At 41.2% G+C, this 15731-nt stretch overlaps 1 protein-coding gene across 1 annotated transcript in view; it reads right to left on the reverse strand.

The window, feature by feature from the left end:
- Nucleotides 1–672: 672 nt before the first annotated feature.
- The window catches only part of SNAP25 (synaptosome associated protein 25), a 60938-nt gene continuing 45879 nt past the window's right edge, over nt 673–15731 (reverse strand). Inside the window, exons 5-8 of the mRNA XM_079297870.1 lie at nt 12761–12878; nt 8902–9027; nt 6660–6804; nt 673–2522 (exon numbers count right to left, since the gene is read on the reverse strand). Coding sequence (XP_079153996.1) covers nt 2454–2522; nt 6660–6804; nt 8902–9027; nt 12761–12878 — 458 coding nt within the window. The 3' untranslated portion in view covers nt 673–2453. The remainder of the gene's footprint in view (nt 2523–6659; nt 6805–8901; nt 9028–12760; nt 12879–15731) is intronic.

A 15731-nucleotide genomic window follows, 5' to 3' on the forward strand; every position in this document is an offset into this window, starting at 1 on the left:
CAGCTCCTAGAAGACCCTGCATGCAGTGGAGGAGGACACAAAGGCAGCTGCAATGAAACATTTCAAAGTTTCTGTCCTTTAAGCTTCCCATTTGGCAAAAAGTTCCACTAGTTTAGGTTTTGATCTTTGCTCAACATGAAAACAGATGTCAAAACATGTTCCTTCACAGCAACAGTTATATTTTAGATCAGCTTTAATGGCTTTTGGAAGTATGAGTTTCTTCAGATAGAGTGCATTCTTGTCAGATACAAAAAATAATACCTCCATTAACATCTTCATTACCTTTTAATCTATTTCTCACCCTTTGCAAATATCCTTGTATTTGCATGTTCCCATTGTGATGCATTTTCCAATATGATTATTGCCCTCCCACAGTAGGCTTTGACATTGCAGAATGATTGTGCTGTCACAAATATTGGAATGCCCAAACAGATAGGATTAGAAATGGTCAGCAGATTAAAAATGTTTGTTTTAAGTTTATTCTTTGGTTTGAAGTAGTGGGGGGAAAATATTTGCATAAATGAATTTTTAATAGATACCAAAAATAAAAAAGCTGCTAACGAAAATGTAGTTTGTCTGCATTATCATGCAATTTTAATTATGCAGGCAGTTCTTTGTGTATTTTGACTTACGGCCATGTGAGACACAAGTGAACTGTCACTCATGCAGAATTAATTCTAATTTGTCCATATAGGGGAAAAAACACTGGGAAAATATGATAATGCTTTTCATTGGCAGCAAACCCTAGTTGTTGTTAGTCATTTGAGAAAATTATTGTTAGCAGACTTTCCAAATTCTGTAGGTCAAAGCCTTCCTTAAAAAGAGGTGTATTAGCACATGACTAAATCCACTACAGGAATGGATTTTATCTACTAAGGAACTGTATCCTTCTGTACCATAACATTTACTTCATTTTTTCTTCCCTTTGAACAAGAAAAAAGTATTCTGAACCGCTATTTGGCAATCCGAGCCAAGTTATTTAAAATAACAGTCACTTGGAATGTACCAAGTGCAATTTTTAGTGTAGTTACTTTTCTACAGTATTGCAAACCAAAATCTTTAGTTTCCCATGAAATACAATACAAAAGCAGTTTGTAAAGAGTCTTTAGACTTTGCATTTCTTCTCCCAGGTAAGTGGCAAATAAAAAATTGTCGCTGACACGTAGGGCAACAAATGGATAAAGCAAGCGTGGATTCTGAGATCTATAATTTTTAATAATCTTTAAACTAGCTACAAAATGTCAATCACTTCACAAACTGACAGGAGACATAAGGAATTTTCATATTACATGCTGTAAATAATATTTATCTCACAGTTTATCTAGAGTTCATTCATTTAGGTTTTTTAATTATTTTATAATTGTCAGCTACTAAACATCTCAGCGATTTGGTGTGCATAGCTCTAGGTAAGCAACAGAGAACTGTACTGATAACAAACCACATGGGGATAGCGACTAGTAAGAGAGAGCCTTATAAAAATTACATTTCTTTGCACCATTTCATATGGTAGTTGTGTCCTCCAAAAGATAGTCTTCAAAAGCAGCAGACAAACCCAATATATTACACTTATTTCTTTTTGTCTTTGACATATTTTCAGCCAAGCTTTTATTTTGCTGGCAATGGCTAAATGGTGAGTGCCAAATCCCTCTTTTTTTCATAATTAAAAAAATGATCATGATTAATAACTATATATATATCAACAAGAAAAAAGTGGCACAACTGCAAACTTGCTGGTATAACATAGTCCCAAAAGAGTCCGAATACTGAGCATGCTTTTGTTGTCATTGTTGGTGTGCTACTGCCATGGGAAAATTCTTGTTTAAGTAGGAGTCTAAAAGTCTATTTATTCCTCATGCATAAATGCATAAATCACATCACTTTTTAGTGCAATGCTTGTTATAGTAATATAATTCCACATTGTCTAATTATGAAATCATAACAACAGATAATGGCAATGAAGAACTGAAGACAGCAGGTTTAAGTGCTTAAACATCATGATACCCAAAGACAGGAGCATGGCAGTAGCTCTGTGGAATGTCACAGTTTTACAAGAACAATACTGTATATTTAAAGGTTAACAGCACGTTTAGCATTCCAACAGTGTTGTCATTCAGCAAACATCATTAAAAAAAAAAAAAAAGAAAAATGAGGAGAGGGAAAAAAAAGGAAAGGAATCCAAATCGGAAACAAGGAAAGGAAAGGAAGAACCCCAAAAAACATCATAGTGAGCTATAGCCATCAAATCAGCACTATGTACAACCTTTGGAAAGAAAGATATCTAGAAAAAAATAATTACAAGTATCATTTTTGGAAAGCTGACAAACTACACAGGACAACATTTACAATGGGGCTGATATGTGCATGTGTGCAAACCTAGTAGATAAATACCATGAGAAAAGCATGAAGGTGCTGCCCTGCTGGACAGCATTAAAAGGAAATGCACTTCTCTGCATTTAACCACTGCCCAGCATCTTTGTTGCACGCTGGTTGGCTTCATCAATCCTGGTTTTGTTGGAATCAGCCTGGGGAAACACAAAGGAAAGAAAGGGGTGAGTGCAGGGAAACAAGAGAGTATGACAGAGAAAAAGAGTAGAGGGAAGCAAGACGATGTCTTGTGGGTAATGATGTTGGCTAGATCAAGGAAAAATAAAAATACAGGAGAGCTGGTTTTTGTAGTGGTATTAGGGACCCAAAAGGACATGACAGATTTTCTGGTTTTACTTCATGTAACCTTTGAGCAGAGCTTTTCTGTTTGTGGCCAGCTCCACTGAACTCCTGTAAGTGCTGTGCCAGATCCGTAGCTGGTGCTGTCAATAGCACTGGTGGTATCTAAAGTGATGGGCGACAGCATGAGAACTGATGGTGTGCATCTGCATTTTGCTGGGGAAAAGCTTCAGAGCCCTTTAAGATTCACTGGACCTGGACTGTGATCTAATTTACATCATCAGGTGCTAGTCAAAACTAAAATTTTGGTCCGTGTAGAAACTCCTGGAGCAGAGAAGGTGGATCATCTGATGTAGGGAATGTTGGCAAAGATAAATTCCTTTGAAAAGATCAGTCTGGGTATCTTTGCTCTGCATGTGAAGGGAAGGGAATAGGTAGGAGGGATGCCAGTACTCCAGAGTTCACCAATGTAGCTGCCAAAACAGAGCAGCCTCTTTCATTGGGCAGCAGCATAAACAGGAGTTGAGAAAAGGCAGGGATTCAGCTGTGATTTGAAACAATCAAACTGCAATTTAGTCCAGCATACACTGAGCCATTAACTGCACTGTTTTCCCTGGGGTAACACCTGCCATGATTATAAAATGCCATTAATAAAATGGCACCACTTGGGAGGTTTGGGAGTTCTCTCTGAGTGGGATGATGCTTTGACCATGAATTTCTGTAGCTCTGCAGAAGTTAGTTTTGGAGACTAAAGTCACTGTTTTAGCTGACAAAAACTGGCAAAACTCCACTCAACCCCACGTTGCCATGCCGACTTATTCTAGCAGAGGGACTAGATAGAAAATGGTTTCAATTTTTAAATCAGACCTGTGGGAAAGGTGAGAATTGTGTTGCTGCTTTAAAAGCATGGGCTCCAATAGCAAACTCTTTCTGTGGTTTAATGACTGCATTTTGTTGGCTTTGATGATTGCTCCCACATCTCTGGGGTGTATCCAAATTGTACAGATTTATTTTAAATCTCCAATTTGCAAAGGCAGAATGGTGAAGCAACTTTCCCACATGCATTTAAAAATCCTTTAAGAATGTTTATACTGATGTGCAATAAATCTTTCTGAAATATCTTGGGCTTTTCTCTGTAATTGTTTTGAAAAATGCTATGTAGATGTGTATTTTTAGTGCAGTAGTATGTGCCAGATCCTCAACAAGCATAAATCAGCAAAACTACTCATTACAAGCCACACTCCTTTATTTTAGCCAGAAGTTTGACCTTGTCTACCACAATTTTGTATGCTCTTGCCAAAAGGCTACCTAAAATGTCAATGGTTTTGGAAGCAGTTACCTTTGTCACAAAATGCATGAATATTCATTGAACAGAGATGAAACATCATGTTCCTAATGATATTAGTATCTGATGGACTTCAGTATCTGGTGGATGATGTTGCATTGAAGGCAGTGGGATTCTTTGTGCTGACCTTCCCACTAGGTCAAGACAGAGTACTTTGATCCCCCTCTACTTTCCTCCCAGCCTCCTATTTAGATTAGATAGTAGATTTTGGGGCCAGGCTCTTTTGGTGATGACCTACTCATCACATTGCCATTTTGATTTTTGTCCCTTTCTCTATGATCTGAAGAAAGGATAAATAAAGCCTTTTATTCATTGCTATCCTGACTGCTGTGGATAGATCAGATTACTTTGCTGCATTATGAGATTGCTCTGGTTTGGGTGCATGCATCCAGTATAACATAAATCCTTTAGGGGCATTAATGATGCACCTCTGGGTACTTTGGGTTAGCTTTGTGATGCACCCCAACTTTTGCAAACTGTGCCAGCCAAGGGTCTTTCTAATGATCATAATTGACCCAAAGCATAGTGCTGCAGCTGGTCAGGAAAGCAACCCTGGCAATGCTGTGAGGGGGACAAGGGTCTGTTGGCATATTTCATTGCAGACTGGTTGTGTGTGCAATTGTGGTTTCACTGTTATCCAGCTAACCATCATTTCTGTCTTTTATAGAGGGTTTTACCAATACATTGTGTTCCTTTTTCTAGTACCTCATTATTGTGTGTCCTTACTCTGAGAAATCTGGCTTATTTTTCACTAAGACTGAAGACTGTCTTATTTTTGTGCTGCTCTCATGACAACTCCTCGGTGTACAATGCAAATCCATCTTTCACAAATGTGTCACTGTTCCTTAGCCAAGGGCCCTGGGTGATTTTATGAATGCATTAGCTGCCAATGTTATTTTTCCATTGCAGTACAAAATGCCAAAGTCTGTAAGAAGACCACATAGCTGTGGAAGGCTGGTCCCTCAGCTTACTGCTCTCAGCATGCACGGTTAGAAGTTTGGCCCATGAGCTTTATGTGCACAGAGGGCCTGCTCAATGTTTCCAAAATCCAGATATTTGCAAGCCTGAGCTGGTAGAAGAACAGTGTTGGACTTGCTGTATTTTGGGATAGGGTAGGATGTCACTGATTTCCATCCACAGGGCACATCTCCTGCTGCTGTGACATGAGCAAGGGAGGTGGGAACGCAATAGTGCACGTCCTCATTGCTTTGAGAAAATAATGTATGTCATAGGCTTCTTGTTTAGAGGTACTCATGGTACAGGCTGTATAAAGTCCCTGTCCCTTCTCAAAGTATAGAGAGATGTGCTGTTTTCTACTTCTTTGCATATGAATAGCAGCAGTAAATCCTTCCCCCAATGCTCCTCATTTTCCCAGAAATATGAAACAGTGCTTAATGGCATTCTGCTAATACAGGGCATTTTCCAGTACAGTCCAACACATGCAGCTTCACAAAGCAAGACTGTTGACCAACACAAAGCCATGTGCTCTACTGTTCCTCTCTGTCAGGGATGATCTTCCCACCCTTCAGACAGCATATACTTCACCCAGTGTTCTCTCCAGAATCTACCTCCAACAAGGAAAGGTCGTGGAATGAATCCCTCAGTGCGGTATTTTCCTTAATTTTTTACTACTAGGCTCTGACATAGTTAACTGGCACAAAAAAACAGGCATGGGCATCCTGGTTGTGTGAGGAGGCATGTGTGTGTAAGAAGGCTCAAGGGCACCAGCTCTATCACTTGAGGTCAGAATTAACTCTAAGCACCACATCTCAGTCCTTGGGTTAGATCCTCAGGTTGTGTAAATCTCGGCGGAAGTGGAGCCTTGTGTTGATTTTACACCAGATGAAGATCTAGCCTCTTATGTCACTTTAGCCTGCCTGTGCCTGGAGCTCTGCCAGTACCAATGCAGATGGCTTGCAGCAGATCTTGGGATCTGAGGATGGCAGGGAGCTCCCAGCCAGGCTTGGAGGGGGCTGCTCTCTGCTTCAGAAATCTGCAGTGCAGGTCTGGCACTGGAACAGTGCTCTCTGCCTTTTTAGATGGTGATTTTGCAGAACTAATGCAGAGCCCTTGTATTCCACTGGGACTGTGTGGGGACCAATTATGTATAAATACACACACACACATATATATATATACACATACACACACACCCTCCCACAAGAGAGCAGGTAGATCTCTGTCCTAATGTTGTTATAAGCAGCCCAACAAAACTGGCTGCACTGTTACCATAGGGTAATGCTTTGCTTAATAATTCCCAATCCTTCTTTGGGGACTGGTCTTCCAAGCAGGTGATCTAATCCTGAGCTGCTCATGGAGTTTCCAAGGAAGGAAAAGCACAGGAGGATTTAAAATTTTGCAGGAAATGCCAGGACAGTCAGTTCCAAGCCCCACAGTTCAGCATAGCTCAGGACACTTGTCCTTTTACAGAGCTATTGCAGAAAGAGCCTTAATGTCTGCTAAGAGCAAATTCAACAGCAAGGGTTCAATCCAGCCTGCACTGGAGGTGCAGACTCACTGCAATGAGCTCTGCTTTGGCCCAAGGATTCGGAGGGAGAAGAGAGGAGCTATTTCTGTCCCTTATCTTTTCCAGGCTTGTGCCTGGAGAAGGGAAACTAGAGCCCCTCTTGGGGGAAATGGCAGCTCTTACCTTCTCCATGATCCTGTCAATCTGGCGGTTCTGTGTGTCGATCTCGTTGCCCATGTCCAAGGCCATGTGACGTAAGTTGCCAATGATGCCGCTGACCTGCTCCAGGTTCTCATCCATTTCATTTTCCCGGGCATCGTTTGTTACCCTGGGAGCAAAAACCCAATTCTTTAAAGCAGAGACAGGAGATTCCCCCTGAAACTGTGATTCACCCAAACCTTCCACTGCATCCTCTGTCACCCGTCACCTGAGGAGCAGGCAGCTGTGCTCAGCTTTGACCAAAAGGGATTAGTGATCAGATAACCTGTAAAATGTTACATGCTTGGTTTTTGGATGTTGGGCTCAGTTGTCTGGGCTGTCAGTGCTCTGTTTATACTGCTCGTGTCTGCTGTTGTGGAAGTGTTGCTGTCTGAGCTTGTGTGTACCACAGGCTGCACCTCTCTGCAGTTCCCAAAGAAGGAAAGGGTGCTGCATTCAGATCTGTGTGTGGTTAGTATTCATGGGCAGTGCTGGAAGGTGGTGGAATTACAACGATTGCAGCTCCCCTCCTTAATCTGCAGATAGCTAATTAATACTGTCCAGTCCTTGTATGCTTGGGTCTCACAGAGATATTGGGGAAGAGGTGCTTCAGATGTGAAAATCCTGACCTAACATCCTGTTTAATTATCTGTATTTGTGGTGAAAGATAGAAGCAGCTTCTCTCAGATTTACTGGCTTTAGTAAACATCATTCATCTCTCATTCTTAGCACCATCTTTTGCAATTGCTTGCTTTTTGGAAGGAAAAACTTGTGCTTGAGCCAAGGCCCAGTTCAACTCTCCAGTGACTGAAGAGGCACGTGGTGACTGATGCTGAGAAAATTAAGGTCCCTGGGTCCCTTCAGAAAATTCCTACTTTGAGTCTCTTATGCAATTTGTGTTCATGTAGGTGCCCAAAGGGTGCTCCAGGCTATTTTCAGAACAATTAACTTCCTTCACTGCTATTCTATTATCATGCCCCAGCCTTCATTTTAGTGGGGCTGCCATCCAGAAATAAAAAAAAAAAAAAAAAAAAGTGAATGGCAGACCCATCAAACTTAAATGGCAACTCCATCCCACACTCCAGATTGCATGACAGCATTGTTTCTATCACACTGATTTCCCTTTATCACAGCAGCCAAAAAAATAAGTGGATAATAGTTTTTGGAAAGATAATTACTTATTAATCTAGTGTCCTTAATCTTCAGAGATCAAAGCTTTGCCTACTGGTATGGTGTTAGCCATGCTGATAGCATTGTCTTCTAAATACATGCCCCATAAGCTCTGTAATCAGCAGGTACTTTGTGCTGGAACCCTGTGTGTTGTGGGAAATTTGCAGTGGGGTTTCCTTTAATATAGTTGTGTGTATCAGACAGGCTTTGATTTGAGAGCCCATGGATTTCCACTCTGTTCCTCCATAGCTGTGGCTTCCCAGCAGCTAAGGAATGGGGCATCATTCCCCATGCAGGGAGGTTTTGAGGATACTCCCAAGTAGGTGAGGGATGCACCTCTAATTTAAAGTGTTCTTCAAGTTCTGAGCTTGGCTTGGTGCTTTGGCAGGAAGCCTGAGGCTTTTTTGTTGTTGAAAAGAAAGGGAGGGCTGCTGGATGCTTTGGTACATCTTCTGGCAAGGATGGATAATGGGCACTGCATGCCTTGAGACATAATGGCAATAAACTAGTATTTATCTGACACTTCATTTCTAAGGCATTTGACAAGTGTCATTAGTGAGACCCATAATAAGGCCCCCAGGAAAAGTGTTCACACAGGGAGCTGGAGTGCTGAGGACAGTGCTGGCTGGCCATGGCTGTCTGCACCTCACAGTGCTGCTGGGAAATAAATAAACAGACTTCATTTCAACTTTATTATTGCCCAAATCTGGGCAATCTCAAAATGTAAGGTTTGGGCTTGTGTTTTCAAGCATCTTCTGGTTCTCAGGGCCAAGACCTTTACTTCCAGGATTTCCAGCAAGGTCACCATCCTTTGCACTAGAGCTCAGGTGACCCTCAGGGCCAGGAGATGTCCCTGGATGTAAAATCTTTAGGATGTGTCTTAATCACCGCCATCCTGAATCCAAGCACCACCTGGAGGAAAACCCTGACTCCATCACAGCACCCAACACCACAGAAGGAGTTAACAAGCACCACAGAACTCATGACCATATGGAAGAAATCTAAATATATCAGTGCCAAGGAGAACAGAGAGAAAACAGTGGATAAAAAGGCTCACCTGCGGATGAAGCCACCACTGATGGCCATCTGCTCCCGTTCATCTACCACACGTGCAGGCTGGCTGGCTACAACACCATCCTGATTATTGCCCCAGGCCTTTTTGTAAGCATCACTTGATTTAAGCCTATGCAAAAAAGATGATGAGTAACAAAGCACCAAGTGCACAAGACAAAGGCAAAACTCTTTATCTCTCCAAGCTAAAAGCTGAATCAAGCAAATGAGTTTTCAGATAGAGGGTCATTGGTTGTATACCGATATATCATAACCCTGAATAAAAGGAGGGGGTGGGATTTTTGCTTTTTTTTTTTTTAACTTTACTGCCACAACAGTGATTGTCAGAGGTTTAATTTCCAATAGGGTGAATTGCAATCGTCAAGTCTACAACACTGCACACAGGTTTTTTGATGTTGACTTAATTTCCAGAAAGAAGGAAAATTAAAAAATAAAAATTAAAAAAAAAAAAAAAAGGAAAGAGAAGAGAAGAAATACAGATAAGTAGAAAACATCATTTCATTTCAGTGACACATATGTTTTGACATCAAACACAGAGGACGTACTGGCAGACAGACATAAAAACAGAACTGCCAAGTATAGTGTGTACATCACATCACAGCAACACACCCTCTTAGAGAAAAACAGATTTGGCTACAATTTAACATTTTACCATGCAGAATATTTGGCTTCTGATGATATTTTTTCCAATATGTATGTGGCATAATAGGCATTTAAAGCCACTGACCTTTCACAAGGTGATTTGGGGATGATTTTATTATAGGGTTCATTTGATTTTTCAAATAATATATCGGTACTTGAAAATAGTAATCATACATCGACAGTTGATGTACAAACCTTTGTCCACAGAGACAAAAAGTAAAATAGGCAGAAGTGAAATGAGTGCAGGAGAAAATAAAAGATACGAGCAATCTAGCATCAGAAAGGGAAATTTTTCTACATTTTTCTTCATGCACCAGCTACAGGCATGAATAAGAAATAAAGCATTCTCACTAAGCACAGTTGCCCCAATAGTTCATCATACCCTCAATGCATCAGCAGTAACAGCCTTCACAATGAGCAAGACACAGGCAAAAATGGATTATCACTTCCTTCAGGAGTTTTAAACCATATGACTTTTAAAATAGCCTAGCAGCTTGTTATATTTGTATTTTGTGGCAGTTACACTAACCTTCAGAGAGCCATTTTTGACTGACCTGCCCTGAATAGAAATTTAAAATCCAGGCACCCTTAGCGTGGCAGATTGATATGTGCAGCCTATTTAAGGCTGCTGTCATTGGAGTCACCAGACAAGACTGAACATTTTAACAGGGGAATGTAAGGCTTTGGGGTCCACAGGTATAAGTTCTTGATTTTATTCTGGAAATGGGGCCATTTCCAGCAAAACCACTGGGAACTGCAAATCTCTGTGGTTTCCCTGTTCCTTAGTCAGCTCCAATCAGTCCTATAATCAGCCCCATGGCTTGGATTTTGGGGGAGCAACTGAGCATGCTTCTGGAAGATTTGGCAAAGGACATGACAATCCCATCTCTGGTGTTATGTTCTTTCCATGCCCCCTGAAGCAGCTCAGTTTTAAATGAGCCTGAAGATGTGTTGTATGATCCAATATAGAATTAAAATATAGATTAAAAGAGGATCTTTCCTATGGATCTGTTCTGTTGCTAATTTCCTATTAAAGTTTATGAAGATTTAAAAATATGATGGTTGTCTTGTTCAATTTTAGTTCTCTGAAACTATACATCAGCTTTGGCATTTCTAGAAATTCCTGAAAGTCATTCTCTTGCTGCAGATACATTTACAGGGTTTTGCCTGTTCTTTAGACCTATGCAACTTTGTCAGTGAGACAGTTTCTGTGTTTGAGGTAAATGATTTTGTATACCCAGAATCTGATCTCTTTTTTTCTTGTGGACTTCCAGTTAAAGTCAACAGGTGGAGCTTGGATCTGCTCATGGTCAATAGCAGCTGTCCTTTTGAATGGAACCTGGTCAAAGTTCCATGCAGTGGGTATTTAGGGTCTCCTAAGAATGTAGGATCAATATTTTTAAGGCTCAGAGAACTGTAATTTCACTATATATCAGGGCAGCGTTACATGTAAAGTGACTAATCTTTTTTATAAATATATGCCAATAATCTCCCACCAGCCAGAAGAGCATTAGGGGATCATGGTGATTCTGATGCCCAGAACTGTATGGATTTCTCTCTCTCCCACACTCCACTCCTCAGAACATCATCTTATTTGTGCCAGTGGAGTCTTGTCTTAATGACTCAGAGAACAACCTCTAAAACCATTCTTCATCCATCCTCTGAGCATTGGTCAGCAGTGCTGCTCTCTGAAATATGGCTGCAGAGTGATAGGGACAGAATTCCTTACAGAAGGGAAATTCATGCTCCCTACATCATCTGCAGAATCATTCTGTTCTCACAGCATGACCCTGCAGCCATAGCAAAGTGGCAGATGTTCTAGTGCCACGTGCCAGGTGCTAATCCCATCGCTGTCACATGTGTGGCTGTCACTTCTGAGCTTTTACAGCTGCTGCAGGGTGGGAGATGTAAAATTTCTGCTTCATTTGTACCTGCAGCTCTTGTGCACCAGCTCCTCTGGCATGGGACAGCAAGGGCTACAGCCTGTCAGAACTCATACCCCTTGCAAAAGGGGTGTGTGCAGCTCTTCCTATGCCTCTGGCCTCCTCTCCCATCACATATCAAGGCAGTAATAATTCTGGGCAAAATGTTTACCCTAAAAAAAGTATTCAGGTCTTGGTAGAAGGAAGTAAAATAAATTTTGTAAAAACACCTGAGGTGGTATCTGTATTGTGTCCCAGGAGAATTAACTTCAAAATAAATGTGAGTGATAAGGAAAAATCCTAGTCCTGCTCTTCAGATTTTTGGCAAAATACCCCATGAACTCTATCACAGCTCTCTTTCCTTTTGGTCTTGATAATCAGGGTAGGATCAGGTTTTGGTTCACATAAAAAGGAGAATTTAATACTACAACAACACTACTCTCTGCTTGGTTACCTGCATAATCTCTGGCCAGCCATTTAGGAATATTTTCACTGCAACCTGGTTTCATGCCTACTCACTGCATGCTGGATTTGCCATTCCTCAAGGGCTTCGGGTCGGTCCCCGATTTCCTACACCCACATAACCGCACATCACATTTTCATTTGGCACTTAAAACAAGCTTGGCATTACTTGGAGGACGGTTTCGTTCAAGTGTGATGGCATGCAAGCAAATTTAATGCATTTCAACATTTCTGCTTAGTGTACGTGCTACCCAAATTTGGAATGTTGAGGTTTTCTCGAATTTTTTTGCCTGTGGCAGGATGAAAACCATTTCAAGTTGGGTTCCAATTATGAAATGTCACATCTCTTTCAAGATCTCATCGGAATATTTCTGTTGAACAACGAAAAAAGGTGTGATTTTCATCCACAATTTTGAGCAATATTTAGTATGACCTCTTCTGTATTTTTTCAGCTCTTTTGTTTATGAAACTTGTTAGTGAAAATATGTTTCAAAATTTAGAGTGTCCAGGAATAAGGTAGCCCCAGTGTTTTTGTTCGCTGGAAAAGGGAACCACTCAGTACACTTTATGTAAAATGTTGAAACTTTTACCATTAAAAGGTGTCAACAGTGAAGCTTTCACTACAGTATGCCTGATTTTAATGCATCTACAGTAATTTCCAGTCAGTTGTCTATGCTATGAAATGAATGCATTTGAACCAGAGTCGTTCTTTCTGCATGCCACATGCTCATCCTGTCCATGTGCCTAGCAAGGATGAGCTTCACAAGGCCTTTGGGATCAGCCTTAAGTGCTCAAAGAGATGAGGCAGGCAGCACCTACTTGTTACATGGACAGACACAAAGACCACAGAATTTTCCTAGGTCCGTCAAATTCTTTTCTGCTTCTTTCATGTCCTTATTGATTTGGTCCATTCCCTCTTCGATGCGTTCCAGTTGTTCTGATTAAACACAAGTATTTTATCCCCACAGAATGAAGCAGATGGAAAAGGACAAAGAAAAAAAAGACAAAAACTTCAGACATTCACTGTGACAAAAAACTGGACACCACATAGCAGAGCCGGTACCCAGTACCTACTTGTTACAAGGACATATGAAAAGGCCACAGCATTTCCCTAAATCTTTTAAATTTTTCTCGGCCTCCTTCATGTCTTGGTTGATATGGTTCATGCCTTCTTCAACACGATCGAGTTGTTCTGGTCAGGACAAAGGGATGACAGTGTGGAATGAATTGTATTTTTGTTTGTTTGATTTTTGTCTTCAACAGAACATGAAAAATGACCATGTAGAACTGAGTTAATAATGACATTACAATGCATTAATCTGAGCTGATGCATTGCTGAAAGGATGTATGCTGCATTGGACGCTGAAGATTTTTTTTATTAGTATGGGAAGAATAAAACAAAGGAGAAATTTATTTGAAATATATTAATATAAACAAGATGTAATGATGTAGAAAGGGAGGGTTATAAAGTTCAAGGTCCAGAAACATAATACAATACATTAACTTACTAAGACACAGTGACATCCAGGAGAAAGAAAGATTGTGTTATTATTTTGCATTTATGTATGTTAGTATTAGAGAAAATATGTCCTTCCATTGAGAACAATTCAGTTAATTACACTTACAAATGCCTTGGAATTAGGTGGGTGTGGGCAGCACAATTTGTTTGGTTAGTGAGTGAGAGAGCTGGTAGTTAATGGTAGCAGAAATGGAGTGGGCTGTTAAGGGCTTGTGTCGAGGTACCCTTTCTTCCAGAGGCTGAGGAAACTGAGACCTGACACTTTGACTGGTGCTGGATATTGATCTCTAGTCTGAGTGTGGCCTCGGGGCTGGTTTTCTTCCCAGTGTGGGTGCTGCAGATCACGAGTAACCTCAGTGAACACAGAACAACTGAAACCACTCCAGGAGCCCGATGCTCTCTGGGAGAGGCTCTCTGGCTGTGGCTTCCTTGTCTCTGGCCCCAAGGGACCTTGTGGAAACAGGCATTGGGTGATGACTCATGTTTTCAGCGGGGTCACTTCTGCTTTGCTCCAGGGCAAGTTAAGAAGCACCAGGACCAGAAACTGGCCATGTATCGACCCTGTTTCTCTGCTGGCATTAAACAGAATTTGGCATATTTCCACCTAAGGCTGATGGGTTTTCTTAGTGGCTTGGTTTTCTAAGTGACTTGGTGTCTCAGAATAACTTAATGTGTTAATTTTTTTCACTTTTAAAGCTGGGGAAAATATCCTAGAGGAACAGAATGCCACGATGTAAACGTGTGGGAATAGATTCTCCACTGAGGTAAACAGATATGGATCCAATGGGATCAAGGGTCTTGTGTGGAGTCTGCAGTAGGGACAGCATTTTACATGAGATTTACATTTTACGCCTTTAGTTCCCAAAGGATAGCCTCAGATACTATCCAGGATCAGAAAGTTACTGACAGTGGTATTTCAATCCATTAAAAATTGTAACTGTACCTAACGAAAAAAATAAAGCAATCCCAGTAAACCACAAATACATCCCTATTCACCACATGGAATAGAAAAACACTGAATTAGACTGTAGAGAAGGAAACTAAGAGCACTCCTTATAGAAGGAATTTAATGTCATCCTTAATGCTAACTGAGTCCTATCCAGAAAAAAAAATGAAAGAAGAAAATTTTAGAAGAAAAATCATATGCATATTGATGTCAATATGTAAAAAGCTCCTCTTCTTTGGGAACATGAAGAAACCTAATTTCTTACTTGGGTTTTTAATAACAATTGAGGATTAGCTTTTCAAAGCTTTCTGGAGGGTTTAGATACCCAGTTCCCATTTAAAAAATTAAATAAAATTAATTTTAATAGGAAACATGAACCTCACCCCTCGAGGGCCTAGAAAATCCTGGGCTAAACTATTCAAGCTGGAATAATTCAAGTATTGAACTTGTGCTTTGTTTAATTCTTGCATGACACTGGGCTTTGAGAAGGAGAGGTGCCATGTTAGTATGATGAGACTCATCTGCTTTTCTGCTCTCAGTTTTCATTCTCCTCAGCTGGGTGGGCCTCTCTCCTGATACCACAGGAGTTATAGATCCCAAATACAATATATTTAGAGGATCAGAGTTACCTGGCACTGCCCTCTGAAAGGGGCACAAACAGTGTAAGTAAAGGATTGGGAAACCTGAGAGAGGGACTGCACAAGTTCTGCCAGATAAACTGCTGAGCCGAGAGCCAGACGTGCAAGGTTGGATTGTCTTAATGCACGTTGTAATTTAGGCTTCAGCAGGAGCTCAGGTTCGTGTCTGTAGGCACAGACTGTGCTTCTCATCAGAAATGTGAGTCTGTGCTAGAAGGGGACAGAGCTTCTCCCTGTGCCCCTCCCTGTGCTCCTTCTCCTGGCTAACTCGGGTCCTTCCTGCTCCTGCACTGTTGGGCAATGCTTGCTCTGGGAGCAGCTGTGGGAGTGTGAGCTGGCTTTGGTGCTGGTTCATGCAGCATGATGGGATTTGCTGCACTTCTGTCACAGGCTCCCAGCCTCTGAGCACTGTGCTTGCACAGCCCCTTTTCAGACAAAAGATGGCTGTACCCACATGTGCATTCTGACACTGGGGGGGATGAGAGATATCTGATCTTTCTCTCATTGATTTTCCTGCCAGTGCTCCTCTAACCTGGTCTGTCCAATAGCAAAAGCCAGGTTAACACTGCATGGGTCAGTCCTAGATCTGGTACCACTGTTGGCTCTCAGTGGCACAATTCTCCTTGCTCAGATGCACATTCTCTAAAGCCATACATGTAATAGGTCCTTTTGAACTTTCTTTACCTG

Source organism: Erithacus rubecula (genome assembly GCF_903797595.1).
Source record: "Erithacus rubecula genome assembly, chromosome: 2".
Classification (NCBI taxonomy): domain Eukaryota; kingdom Metazoa; phylum Chordata; class Aves; order Passeriformes; family Muscicapidae; genus Erithacus; species Erithacus rubecula.